The sequence below is a fragment of the Blennius ocellaris genome (assembly GCF_963422515.1).
Source record: "Blennius ocellaris genome assembly, chromosome: 9".
Lineage (NCBI taxonomy): Eukaryota > Metazoa > Chordata > Actinopteri > Blenniiformes > Blenniidae > Blennius > Blennius ocellaris.
In genome coordinates this window covers 17,031,524-17,045,009 of record NC_137658.1, presented here as the reverse complement: position 1 = coordinate 17,045,009, position 13,486 = coordinate 17,031,524, and the positions used below count along the sequence as shown (strand labels likewise).

At 46.5% G+C, this 13,486-nt stretch overlaps 1 protein-coding gene across 1 annotated transcript in view; it reads left to right on the top strand.

Annotated features, from left to right (window-relative positions):
• The window catches only part of aff2 (AF4/FMR2 family, member 2), a gene marked incomplete at both ends in the record, with an annotated part of 160,721 nt that overhangs the window by 135,626 nt on the left and 11,609 nt on the right, over positions 1-13,486 (top strand). Inside the window, 7 exons of the mRNA XM_080501965.1 lie at positions 100-217; positions 770-875; positions 978-1,128; positions 1,320-1,535; positions 2,569-2,767; positions 7,573-8,619; positions 8,705-8,820. Coding sequence (XP_080358091.1) covers positions 100-217; positions 770-875; positions 978-1,128; positions 1,320-1,535; positions 2,569-2,767; positions 7,573-8,619; positions 8,705-8,820 — 1,953 coding nt within the window. The remainder of the gene's footprint in view (positions 1-99; positions 218-769; positions 876-977; positions 1,129-1,319; positions 1,536-2,568; positions 2,768-7,572; positions 8,620-8,704; positions 8,821-13,486) is intronic.

The following is a 13,486-nucleotide window of genomic DNA, read 5'->3' as shown; positions in this document are numbered from 1 at the left end:
TATCCGGGCCCTGTTTATAGCGACAGTGTCCATGGGTTTATTCTTGGTGGCGTCTGTGGAAACGGTCTCTATAAAGTGTGACATGTTGTTTCTCTCCAGCGGCGCATCAGGGAGCAGCAGTGAATCAGAGAGCAGCTCGGAGTCTGACACCGACGAGTCCGAGAGCAGTTCCAGCGACAGCGAGTATAATCAGGCCTCCCGCACAAACACTCCCGAGGTGGGCTGACCGTTCCCCGCATGTGTGTGGCGCCATACGTACCGAATCACAGTGCTCGCATTAGCTCCTCAGTGCATGAGAATCCCACTTCGCAATCATCCAGCAAATATGTGAAATGATGTGTCAGTCGTTCCTATTTTGTTTACATTTTGTAAAGAGACAGATGCGCTTCCACTGCCTTTTTTTTTTTAATTCGCCACTGTGCAGCACCAGCTGAGCGGTCTGTACGGTTAAACGGTCTCCACCCGCATGAAAGTCGTAAAACTGCAGAAAAGGCGAATTATGAGGTTATTTATCACATTATTTTAATGGCATGCCTGGTTTTTATGAGCTGTGCGGGCGGAGGGAGGGAGGAGACGGTAACCGATATGTCACAATGATACAAAACTTATTTATAAATGTCCCAGAAAGATTTTACAGTTCTGACACAATGTCCCTTTTTAAAGCATCCTTTTTTTTTTTTTAGAGAGAGATTTTCAAAGGTTTACGACCCAATTAAAAATGTGTTACAATCCGGAAACATTCACCAGGTTGTTTTCCTTGCTCGTGTAGCCGGAGCCCCCGTCGACCAACAAGTGGCAGCTGGACAGCTGGTTGAATAAAGTCCAAGCCCAAAGCAAACCCCTGGTCCCCCCACAGCAGGACCACCATGGCACAGGTGAGTAGACACAACAAGGACACGGCGAGCGGATTACAGACGTCTAATTGAGTGTGTCGAGGCGCACTGACCCCCCCCCCTCCCGATCAAAACGCTGCCCAGGCTCCATCAGCCAGGGTCCGCGGACATTCTCCCCGGGCGACGGAGCCCCGGGAGCGGGGGCGGCCGCCAAGACGAAGCCCGGGGCGTCCAGCAGCGCACCGGTTCCAGCCGCACCCGCCGCGGAGCACAAGGACACGAGAGCAGCCTTCTGGTGAGTGAGGAAATCTGCCAAAGTAACCCTTCTGATGACATCTGCTGAATAACTGAATGGACGGGACAGTGACAGATGGATAAACAAACTGTGGGCTGCAGCTGACAACAACTTGTCTCGGAGGAAGGGAAAAAAAAAATGAATCTCTCTCTCTTTTTTTTTTTGTTTTGTTTTGCTTCTACTGCCTGCAGCTCCGGCAGAGAGAAGGCCAAGGCCAAGCTCAGCCAGAAGGCCTCCGGGGAGGGCCAGAGGTCCAAGATGAGGCTGTCACCAGGCCTGTTGTTGGGACCAGAGGTCACGGCCCCGAGGAGGAACACGACCGGGAAGAAGCAGCCCAAACGGACGGAAAGGTCGAACAGCGCCGAGGATAATCAGAGCCAGACATGGAGCCGAGGGAACCAGCACAGGTGAGGACAGAAGGAGCACAACAGAGGCAAGTGAGGAAAAAGTCCCTGTTCCGATTGATCGGCTTAATTTCACGTAGAAATATTAGCACCAATGCTAAGCTAACAGGTTAGACCAGCACTCTGGAGCAACGTGTGGCTCTTCAGCCTGTTCCAGTAGCTTCCTAAAGCTTTCACAAGATGTCAGGCTAATAAACATTTTATCCTTTATTGTATTTACACACTTTTTTTTCCTGATATAATTTTTTAAAAAATGGCAAAAGAGCTAAAAATGGCAAGATTCTTGAGCTCAATAGCCAAGTGCAGCGGCAGAGTTTTAAAAAAAAACCTCAGTGAAGTGAAAATGACCGGAATTTTAAATTGCCTCACAAAAACATTGATTTAGTTTCCTGTTGCGTATTGATACAAGGTCATGGTTGCTGATAAAAAGCGGCCGTGTGGTGTTTGACGCGGGTTGTGTTAAATCACCAGTTTTACTCCAGAATCAGTCTGATCTGTCGAAGACATTACACTTGATGAAATATCAGATTTATTGAAAGTATCATATTAGCTCCCAACACTGACTCAGTGTCTATGTGGAGCTAACGGGGGGGCTTCCATGGGGTTTTTTTTGTTTTTTTTGTCACTGTGTTGAAAAACACTCAGACTGAATGGAAACCATGTCGAGCACTGAGCTCAGCTTGACGCTGGGCTAATTAGAAAAAAAAAAAAAAAGAGAGAGCAAAACACAGACTTCCGAGTTTCCTCTTCTTTCTTGTTCTTCCCCCTCTATCACTCCTTCCGCTCCCTTCTTTCCATTTCAGGCTCCCCACTTCCAAACAAGTTCAGCCGAACGCATGCTGCTTTCAATTATTTCATGCTGACTTATATATATTTTTTTTTTTTTTGAACACACATCCCCCCCCCCCCCCCCCCCCCCACCATGGAGCGAGCCCAGGAAAAAAATATTATCCTCCTCCGCCGTTTGCTGGAGCGCGACTGTCTGTGCCTTGCTCAAAGTGAGCGTCTGAATGGTGTGCTCGCTTCTTCCTGCCAGCCCCGCGGCCAGGGACAAGGACCTGTTGCCTCCGCCGTCCCTGGAGCACCAGAACCCCCCGAGGCCGCGGAGCAAGCCCCCCGGTGGGAAGACCGCCCCGAGGAAGGAGCCCCGTGGGGCCGCCAGCTCAAACACAGCCACTCCACCAGCAGCGCTGCAGCAAACCCCGACGCCCGCACCAGCTGGCAGCGCCAACCAGGTTGGGTTTTTTTTTTTTTTAGCCGTGTGTCTGTGTGTGTTTTGACAGCGGGGTGGGGGGGGGGGGGGGGGGGGGGGGGCAGCGCCGCCGACTCCCCGCAGGACAGTTTCAAGCACCAACAAAGTAGTTGGACTCCTGCACGCGCTGTATTGAAGACTTTGTCCACCCACACGTGGGGTTTGTTGCTGAGGCATTGTCCGTAAATGTACCTGTTGACCACCGTTCAGGCACGTCACACTCCTGCCGACCACAACTCCTGCCTTCGGCGCCATTATGAAAGTACCAGGATGTTGGAGCTCACCATTTATTCAAAATGTCATTGAAAGATCAATGCATAGAAAAGGTCTAAACACGGCTTTCGTATTAGTATAGTGTGGGTACTCAATCCGATAGTGTGTGTGTGTGTGTGTGTGTGTGTGTGTGTGTGTGTGTGTGTGTGTGTGTGTGTGTGTGTGTGTGTGTGTGTGTGTTGGGCGGGGGGGGGGGGGGGGGGTACATTTAGTATAATGTAGTAGAAACCTGCTTCGGACATGAAGCAGAAGCCTTTAGCCGGCTAGTTGTTAGCCACAAGCAACTGCAATATATAGGGTACGTCGGAAAAGCCCCTCCTTTCTCCTAAACTATGGATTAAGTGGATTAAGTGTAAGGCGTTAGAAGGCTTCCTAAAGCAGTTAGTGAAAGGCGATCACGTTGGCGTCGCAGTCGGACCACACTTTCACTTGGTGACGTCATAACAATGCGACGGTGACGCAAGTTAGTGACGTGGTGGGGGAAAGAACTACAAGTTTCCCAAATTGGACTATTAAAAGCACATTTGGGTTTTAGATGATTTAAAGTTGTTCAATGCAGATTATTGCTTTGGTAAATGACATGATCTGCGTCATTTTTCGAAAGGGTTCCTTTAAATGTTGTTGCTGCAAGGACTTGTAGGGCAGCATGAGCTCGCTTCCTTTGGTAAAGGATACATCAGTGCTATCCTATACTAAAGGAGGCTCCAAAGGAAGCAACGAGCCTCCTTTCCTTTGTTTAGTGAGAATTCGGACAGGCTTCCGACACAAAAGACAAAAGGGGTTTAGTAAAAGTCGATACTTATCAAGTGATTGTTACGTATTAACGCACATCGAAAAGGTCGTCATGTCTCCACTGAAGTTAGGTAACAGTTAATGTCTATGCTTCTGCTCTCCACACAGTGTGATATGTAAAATCAGAGAAGGCCCTAAGTGGTCATGGTGACCAACATAAATACATGTTCTTCTGTCTGCTGAGCGAAAATGGTCAGCGTGACGTAGGTCTGCATGATCTAGAGAAAGTGTGTCATTAACTCCACCATCAACATCTCCTTATACATCTCGCAAAACACTGACTGGACTGTGACAGAGGACGTTTCCATGCACTGTGCATTTATGCTCTGCAGAGTTCAAAATGCAAGTAATTTAAATATTAAAGAAAAGCTCCGGTAATTGTGATTAATTCACTGAAATTGTGTGATTAACTGTTTTGTTTGTTTGTTTTTTAACTGTAAACAGGCACCGAGGCAACAAAAAGAATGGAAAGAGTTTAACATTTCATGTTTCCTGTTTCTTCCAACCTAATAATTATAAATTGATAATCATCAAGACTGTAAGTAATAAATTTGAAGATATAAAGTCTTCGTTTGGTCCATCAAATGCTTTTCAGCTTATTTTATCAAGTGTAAATGGAACATTAGCTGTATAATATTAAGATATTTTTTAGATCACATAGCTCTGTGGTGTATTTCTTTTAATTCCCTGTAAAGTGAAAAAAAACAACTTTATTTTTGTGTTCACGGCATCATATCGTAGAAGAGTACCACTATAAGGTTTAGACTGAGTTGCAGATCTGAGAAAGAATTTAAAATAAATAATATCCTAACTATTAGAACAATGGAAATAATGAGCATAAATTGTCAGCATAAACTTCTCATCAAGTCTAATAAAAGGAAAGTTGGAAAAACAAAGCTTGTAAATGCTTTTTTTTCTCTTTTCTTTTTTTTCAATCCAATAAATAATGACAAAATAACTAAGAAGCAGTTCCACTAAGGTGAAGCTGAAACGGGAGGCGGCACAAAAGCAATCAGCTCACAGTTTTTTTTCCGAGTTTTTTCCCCCCCGTCTTGGATTTTCTGTTGATCTTCGTCCCTCTCGTCCTTATCTTCGCTCGCTCCGAAAACAAATTTCCTCTCCGCTCTTCTGCCGCCCGTCGGAGGAAATTTGCTCTCTGGAATCTGGGCCGCCGAGGCAAATTAACACGGAAGGCATTAGCGGCCAGCTGTCAGCCGAGCTAAAACAAGTAAAAACGGCGATAAATAGCAAATCGGCAGCTTGTCAGTCGCCGGCCAAAATGAGAGGAAGTGACCCGACGTGACGCGTCCGACCCCGACATCTGCCGCCGCCTCAACTCCAAACTTTAACCACACAACTTGTAATTAATGAGTCGCCGGCTCGTCTTTTGAGGCTTTCATGCCCTTTTCAACAGTAATTGGCTTCAGGTAAACACAATAAAAGCAATTTACCCCTCCACGAGGTATGAGCGTATGAAACGAATCAAGCACTGTGAATATCAATCCCCTGCTTTGGAGGTTACTTTCTTATAACGCACGCCGTTCGTATACACCCAGAGACTCAAGCTGGAAACTCTAAATGTTTTTTTGCTCAGGGAAGCAACCTCACCGAAATTACCTGGAATCAAGATGAGCGCAAACATCTGCAGCCGCTGCCGCGAGTGCCGCTGCGCCGTTTGATCCTCTGCCAGCTTTCGCTGTGCAGAACAGCTGGCAGGAGCGCTAATGTCAACACTAAGAAGAGGTGAACTTTCCAAAAAAAAAAAAGCTTTCCCAGGCAGTTTGAGTGAGCACGACACAGGGGACAGGTTTTTTTTTTGTTTTTTCCCCTTTTCGTTCTTTATTTTATTCTCCTGATTTCAACAGAAACGCGAGTTGAAGGAGAAAGGATTTTGCAGATGGCTGCATGTGATGGAAAGAGTCCAAAAGTATAGGTTTGCCAAGCGAGTGGGTTTTTGTTTTTTTTTGTTAAAGACCGGGAACAATGACTGTGTCCTCTGCCTCTGCAGCTGCCCGCCGGTTGTTGATGTTGCACAGACCTGCCAGTGCTGCTCGTTGCTTTCTCGTAGTTTCAACTTGGGGATGATTGATCAGAACAAATGTGGAAATTACGGGGCTCAAACCAAGAAGAACACCGAGAGAAAAGAGATGGAGGACCATGGATTGCGCTGGCTTTGTGGACGAGCTCTCCAACTGGCAGGCTCTTGAGGTCCGTCTTCTCACTGTCGGATCCAAAAGACTCAAAACCGCTCAAATGATCCCGTTAATGACTATCGACTGTGTCAGCCATTTTTCATACGAGAACCTACACAGTGATGGATGAATGGTACCGTGTGTGTGCATTGTGACTTCGAGTGTCCAACGGGTTCCTGCTTCTCTGTAATGAAGGGAATCAGTTTCGGTGACTTGAGGATTGCAGTATTGATCGTTTTGTGTTGGAAGCACAGCCGATAAGGTCGAAGCCTTGGACCTGCTGGAATGATTAGATGTGGGTGAGCTTGTGGAAACCTGTGGCTCCCCTTTGTATGAACAGGTGGCCTTGGCGTCTTTGAGCTCCACATTACCTCCCATGAAGGAAAGACGATGAGTGAATGGATGGATTGTAAGTCTGTGTTTGGAGGGGGGGCAGGGTGGTTGGACGGATCAATGACGGCCAAGACGTCGGTTCTCTTGTGGAGACAAAGGTCAACATTTACATCATTGAACCAAATCACAGCCTTTTCAGTCAACAATAACCAACAAGGTTCCCGTCTTTATGGAAGCACTGTGACATTTGAATGCGATTTAAGTTTTGTTAGCGGGTGGAGAATCAACCTTTCGTGTTAGTAGGAGGGTGTGTCACGGGCACAGCTGAAAATAGTACTAATTCATCATCCTGGGCAGCAACCACAGTGTCCTACTGTTTTAGAAATGACATAACCTTGTTAAACAGTAAAATACAGCTTGTGCCCGGTTTGTAAAGACTCGTTTAGATCCGTGCTTCAGTTCAATGAAATGCTCAGTTGTAACTGGTGCCAATTCACTGGATCATGTAACGAACTGGACTTTAGCTGAGCTCCACAGAGTTTAGGAGCCAGACCACCACACTCTTTATTGTCGAGTCGTTTTACAGAGGTAAAGATGGTAATCGTCAGAGAGAAATCACATGACCCGACGGCCCACTTCAAACCGTTTTCAGCTGAATATCACTGCTGCCATCCAAGAGCATGTAAATTCAGTGATACTCTGATCCACAAGAATGATGAAACTTTTTTTTTTTTTTATTATTCCTTTAGAATGGTATAACAGTGTCTCAGAAAGACTTCGGGAGTATAAAATGTGTGCTGCATCTTTTAATTTGCATGTGAGGAGCAGGCTGCCTGCGCTGCACTGTGTGACTTGTGCACAGTGAATATCACTGACATTCAAAATTAGTCAGTCAAACATGTTTCATTTCACTTCACAGATTAGCAGAACAAGCTGGCAACTTGTGCGGCCTAATTTGCATGATATTATCACATCCAGTCGTACACTGTATATGCTTTGCCTTTGATTAGCATGTTTGTCTTTGGCAGGAGTTGTAAAGGGCATTAATCGATGACGTGTGACTGAGAGCATCTCAACGCTTCTTTTATTTGTGGAGGAGCTCTCCGCATATGTCTTTTAAATGCCGTATTCCACCAGATTCTTCCTCACCCGTTGACGCATCTCTTTTTTTCTTGTGTCATATATTTAACCGTGCCAGGACAAGAGGAAACACAGAGGTCCCAGCACGAGAATCACGCCCAAGTCCCGCGAGTTCATCGAGACGGATTCCTCGTCCTCCTCGTCCGACTGCCCCTCCGACACGGAGGAGGCCGGTAAAGTCCCCGCGCTGCCGACCCAGACGGCGCGCTCCGCCATCAACACGCAGACTCTGTCCAGCGCGCACGTGCACACGCCCCTCCTCCCGTGCCTCGGCCCGGCCGGCACCGCGGGGGGCCCGGCGCCATTCGGAGGGAAGGGGCTCCGGGTCAAAGACGGCGGCGGCGTGTTGGCCACCAACGGTAGCAGCAGCAGTAACGGTAGCGGCAGCGGCTGCAACACTCTGAGCATTAGCAACATCAGCAGTGCGTTCGGTACTTCTGTCCCGGATCCCGGAGGGTTAGGGGGGCAGACCAAGGACCTGGAGTCCATGTCACCCCCTCCCAATATTGGACGCGACGCGCCCGTATCCCCCCTCAGAGAATACCACGAGCTGCAGACTCTGTGGGTGAAGATTGATCTGAGTTTACTGAATAGGGTGCCTGGACAGGGCGCAGGGGACAGACCCAGGATGGGGATTCCCGAACGAGACGGGGGTGAAGGGAGAGACAGGGAGCGACCGGAGGAGAGGATGTCGGCGGCAGACAGAGACAGACAGAAACAGGAGGAGAGAGAGTGGCCCGGACTGAGAGAGAGACAGAAGCTGGCGAAAGGAGAGCGAAAGGAAGAGGAAAACGAGCGGTTAGCCCAGGACAGAGAGAGACAAGGTGACAGGGACAGATTAGCAGAGAGGGACAGGCAGACGGACCGGGAGGACAAGGAGAGATTTGGGGTTGGGGAGAGGGAGAGGACGGCGGCGAGAGAGCGGGAGAAGATCTGCCCGGGTCTGGGGGTCCTGGAAAATCCCCCTGCGCAAGAGCAGAGTAATCCCAGACTGGCCGGGAGGACGGAGAGAGGAGAGAATGGAGGGAAACACAGGAAACAGGGGGCTGCAAACGTGGCGGCGCCAACGGAGAAACACACCAGCAAGAGCAAGAGGAAACACAAGGTGGGGAACTGGATCGGCCTGCGGAAATTCTCCTCGTGAGCTTCTCGCCATTCATGCTATTCCTGTTCTTGTACCGTCCTCCCAGTCGGACCACGGGGAGTCGTCGGTCAGCGGCAACAAGAAGCTGCGGCTGGACAAGGACTGCCTGCTCCTGCCGCCCTGCATCTCGCCGATACACAACCACAAGAACAACAACGCAGAGTAAGCGCTCACACAGAGCAGAACACCGGGACTGTACAAAGATCCCGTTTCTCACATCAGCCCCTCAAGTGCCTCACTTTCAATTATTGAATTATAGAATCTCTCAGTCTCACAACCGATTGGTCAACCAACCAACCGTCTCTCACAAAGTTTGCCGGTTTAAAAGATTTTACAATACAAGCGCTGCCTGAAACACGGTGGAAGGTTCTCACCGTCCACTGAAAGCAGCCGTGGGTCAGGGTCATTTAAAATATACTTGTACATTGATAATTAGTGATGAAGATCCAATCCTTCACCTCGGGACTAAAGAATGTTCTACTGGAGTAACGGTTGCGTCTATGGTAAAATAAATGTATGTACAAATTGCTAAACGTTGGATTTATTAAACTAAATAAAGTAAAAGCAACTTAGATGTGGTAAAACATACGTAGGAATGAACTCAATATCCAAGCAGAAGCTTTGAATCCACAGTAAAATAGATAGGATCAACTTTAGGTAATCGGTACCCACTGTCTCAAAGTTTCTGTCTTACAATTTCATTTAAAGCTGAAAAAAACCAACAAAAAAAAAACAAAACCCCTCTCAGATCAAACACGTTTCTCCAAACACTTTCCCAGTGACATGTGTCTCATTTCCAAATCTACTGTGTTGCATCTTTGCTTTGTTCCTGACATGTATAAGGATGCCAGGAGAAGGAGATGAAATCAGGTCAGGGATGTCTGACACACTGTTTTGTGCTCCTTTGATGGTGACAGCTGGAGTGAGGGAAGCAGGAGCTTCATTCATGTTTGGTAATGAATGAAAAAGTTCTTCTAATTCCAGAAAAGTACTTTGCGTAAACTGGCAGACGCTCAACAAGGCTTCCCCCGGCCTCCTTCACGAAGCTCGGCCTCCCTCTTGCAGATAATGGGAAAAAAAAAAAAAAAAAACATCAGTGGAGATAATCGCACAAAGTTTTCCTGGCGTATTTTTAGGGTAGTCCTGACATCGTTGATGCACTCCTGACGCCGCCAGACAGTCGAGTTCACTTCTCGCCGAGACACAGGAATGACGAACCGCGACTTTCAGCTTTCCGTGTGAATTATTAAAACCCGCCTAAGCCGGCTGTCGTTATAAATAAGTCTCAGTGTGACAGCTACGGAGGAAATATTTTCATGCGTCGCAGTGTTATCAAAGAGCGCCGCCGCAGCAGCAGCAGCAGAGAGAGGAAGGAGTGACCCGGAGCTGAACCGGTGGCTCTGGAGCTTTTCTCAGGAGAAGGCGTGGTCGTCAGCCGCTTCCTCCTCCGTCTGTTAGATCATGAGCTCCTTTTCACAACACGAGGACAGGTTTTTAGAAAGTTCTTTAACACCAAATTATATTCTATTATGTTACCTGTAATGCTCATCTACACAACCCTGTTTGTGTTTTATTAATAGGTTAGGCTGCAGTGCTTCAATGTCAAAGGACTTTTTTTAGTTCTACAATCAATAATGTAATAGATTCTGGTGATTTTGGCTTCATTACAATCTAAAATAACATTACTTTAATTGCAGGTATTATACTATTATTGGTTGCCGTCATACATTTTGGGAAAACAATTTTTTTTTAATAGTAGTTTAGTGTACTTGTGTGCTTATGACGTGGTCGGTGTAGGAGTTTAATATTACTTTCAGAGAGGTTGTAGTTTGGGTTTGTTTTTATTGAGTTGGATGAAGTTTTAGCTGCAAGCGGACTGAGCATTAACACAATTTGTTTCAGATAAAAGTCATTTACCACACCGACAAGAGCGTTTAGCCACTCGTGAGAAACAGTTTCTAAATCAAACATGTAACAAATGTTCATGACTGATCCTGAGATTAGCGCGGGATGAAACAGGAATGTGGTGGACTGTTAATATTATTGTCTAATGTTGCCGTAATGCTGGGGGTTTACAATGAAAACATGTACGCAGATGTTGAAGGCTTTGTGCTTCGAGATTTGCTCTTCCTTTTGTCCTAAAACTCACACCAGCTGAGAACGCGACGCATTTGTTTTTTGTTTTTTTTGTTTTTGTTTTTTTTCTATCAAACCAAAAGCTGATCAGATTATTAAAGGTATAGTAGAGGATTTTCTTCTTCCGGGTGGATCATCAAAATAACTGGTCCTCCCAATTGTCAATCATTCTGGTGATATATGACGTAAGCCCGTCGTACGTGCCCGCCCCTGCGCGCAGCTCACTCCACACGGTCCTCATCATGCCGGTGGCCGACCCGACGCATTATTCTCGGACATTTTTACACAGTTTCACCCCCTCTGGTGCAAATCTTCTTGTAAAGTGAGCTTATGTGAGCGATGCCGACTTGTGACTTGTAAACAGAGCGTGCACGAGGAGAACTGGGCTCGTGCATGTCTCTCGCACGCGTTTTAGTAGGCGTTCCGTCTCGGGAGCAGGTACAGCGTTGCGCATGCGCATTTTTTTCAAACGGTGGAGAGGGTGGTTCTTTCCTAAAATTCCTGAAAATCCTCCTGTATACCTTTAACTTTGTATTTTCAGGCCCTCTTCCCTTAATTTCTGTGCTCTTGTGCTTTGGATTGCTTTTTCAATGTGCATTTTGTGCACCTTAATTTTGCAATAACGATAAACTTGTCTTCTATTGTTAGCGTGGCTCTCGCTTTGATTGCGAGGGGCAGAGCGAAACACCGTCACAGATGTCGTTACACGCCTGCACAGAGCAGACTTTAACATTCAGTCTGAACTGTTGCTGAAGACAAAAGCTCAACTGTGTTCTTTTTGTATTTCAGTATTTTACGGCGTAATCTTATTGGTTAACAAAGAAAGCAAAGATACAGCTAAAAGTAAAATATTTGTAGAGAAATAGTTTAGAATCAAAAAAAGCTCCAGCAAGGAGGGATAGGACTAACTTACTGCAGTCACCTAAAGCTGTTTATATTCATAAAGACTCAACACAACGTGGCACACATGCAAAGAAAGACAATAAATTAATACTGTAGAATGCATATAACTACAAAATAGCAGCTTAAATAGATTCTCCATATTGGTGTTGGAGGTACATTTCCACAAGTAATTAAATGTAATATCTTTTCTTCCCGCCTGTCCATCTTGTATTATAACGTTTGGTCGCGTTCAGAGAAACTGGTCCCAGGTGTCAATGAGCAAAGCAAAGGTACGGGAACGGACTCGAACCCGCGGCGTTCTCGCTAACCACCATACCACTTCACTTCACGCTCGCCGCTTCAATCATCAGGTTTTCCCGAGCCGTCGCTGAAGCCGTCTGGTTCAGTGTGACCGTCTGGTCTGCCCCGCGATGCGACGCCGACATTACGGCTTCACGCGGTATTTCATTGGCTGTAATAAAATAAGGTCAAACTGGAATTTCTGCAATTGGGTTTTTGATTTATTCTGAAAGGAGAAGTCAGGCCGATTGATTTACAGAGCAGATTTGTATGCCGCAGGAGCAGGAAAAAAAAAAGGGGGGGGGGGGGGGGCATTTGATATGAGGTGAAGCAGGAACTTGGTAACAGTGGAGTCGTTGCAGACAGAAATACTGAGATGTTTTTTTTCTGCTGAGGAGCTCTGGATTTCTTCATATATTATAACTTTAAAAGAGGCATGAGCGCTCTCACCTGCTCGCCTGCCTGCACACACACAAACACACACACACACGCAAAATTAGCATAGTCGTACACACAAGCTCACACACACCAATTATGCTGCGCACAGACACACACACACACACACACACACACTCTTCCAGCAGCTAATTAGTCTTTGTCTCAGTGATTTTGTATATTATCACTAATGTCGGTGCCCGGGGCCCTATTCTGCAAGCTCAGCAACTTTCTCGCCGCATCAAACCCCGAGAGTTTTCAGGGAGAGGAAAAACATAAAAAATATTATCTGTTGTGTGGCAAACAATATGAGTCACAGGAGCTACAATGAGGCGGCTGAGGGAATAATCGTGGAGGCGCTACCGGGGCAGGCAGAATCATAACAACTTTACAAGGAACACAGTGCTCAGGCAGCGAGAGTTACATCGGCGTGTGTGTTCAGTCTGCTAATGGCAACATGGAGACGGGATCTTTAACTTCACGATTCAGACGATGGGTGTGAGGACGGCGGAGCGGTTCAGAGGGGCAGGAGGACCACCCTTTTTGAAAAAAAAAAGTAGCATACTGTTACTCAGCGGGAGCTCGGTTTGTAAGAAGTATACCGTACCTCTCAGACCTTAAGTCAAACAGCACTATGATGAGAAAAAATTTTTTTTTTAGGTTTTTCTGCGGTACTGTGGCAGCTTCTGTTATCATACAGTGACATCTTTTGGTCCAAGGTGGTATGTACTGGTCTTTTTTTTATATATATATATATACATACTGAATGGGACCAGCCAAACAACTGGAAAAAAGTGGCTCATTGTCCAGTAAATACAGCAATGAGAAGAAAGAATATGCCTGGCTTCAAGGAGAATCAAATCTGTGGTCTCATGTCTGACAGTGAGGGGGGTTTACAGACGGTCATGGCCGTGCAACCATAGACTGGCTGAGATAAACTATCAACGGTGTCAGAAGTCTTACTTCATGCACAGTGTGACTGCTGCTACAAGCTACATATGCGAACAGCCAGTGGAAATGCAGTGGCAAATATTTAAAGTGACAGGAGCAACAACAGTTTGGAGATTCCCACGAG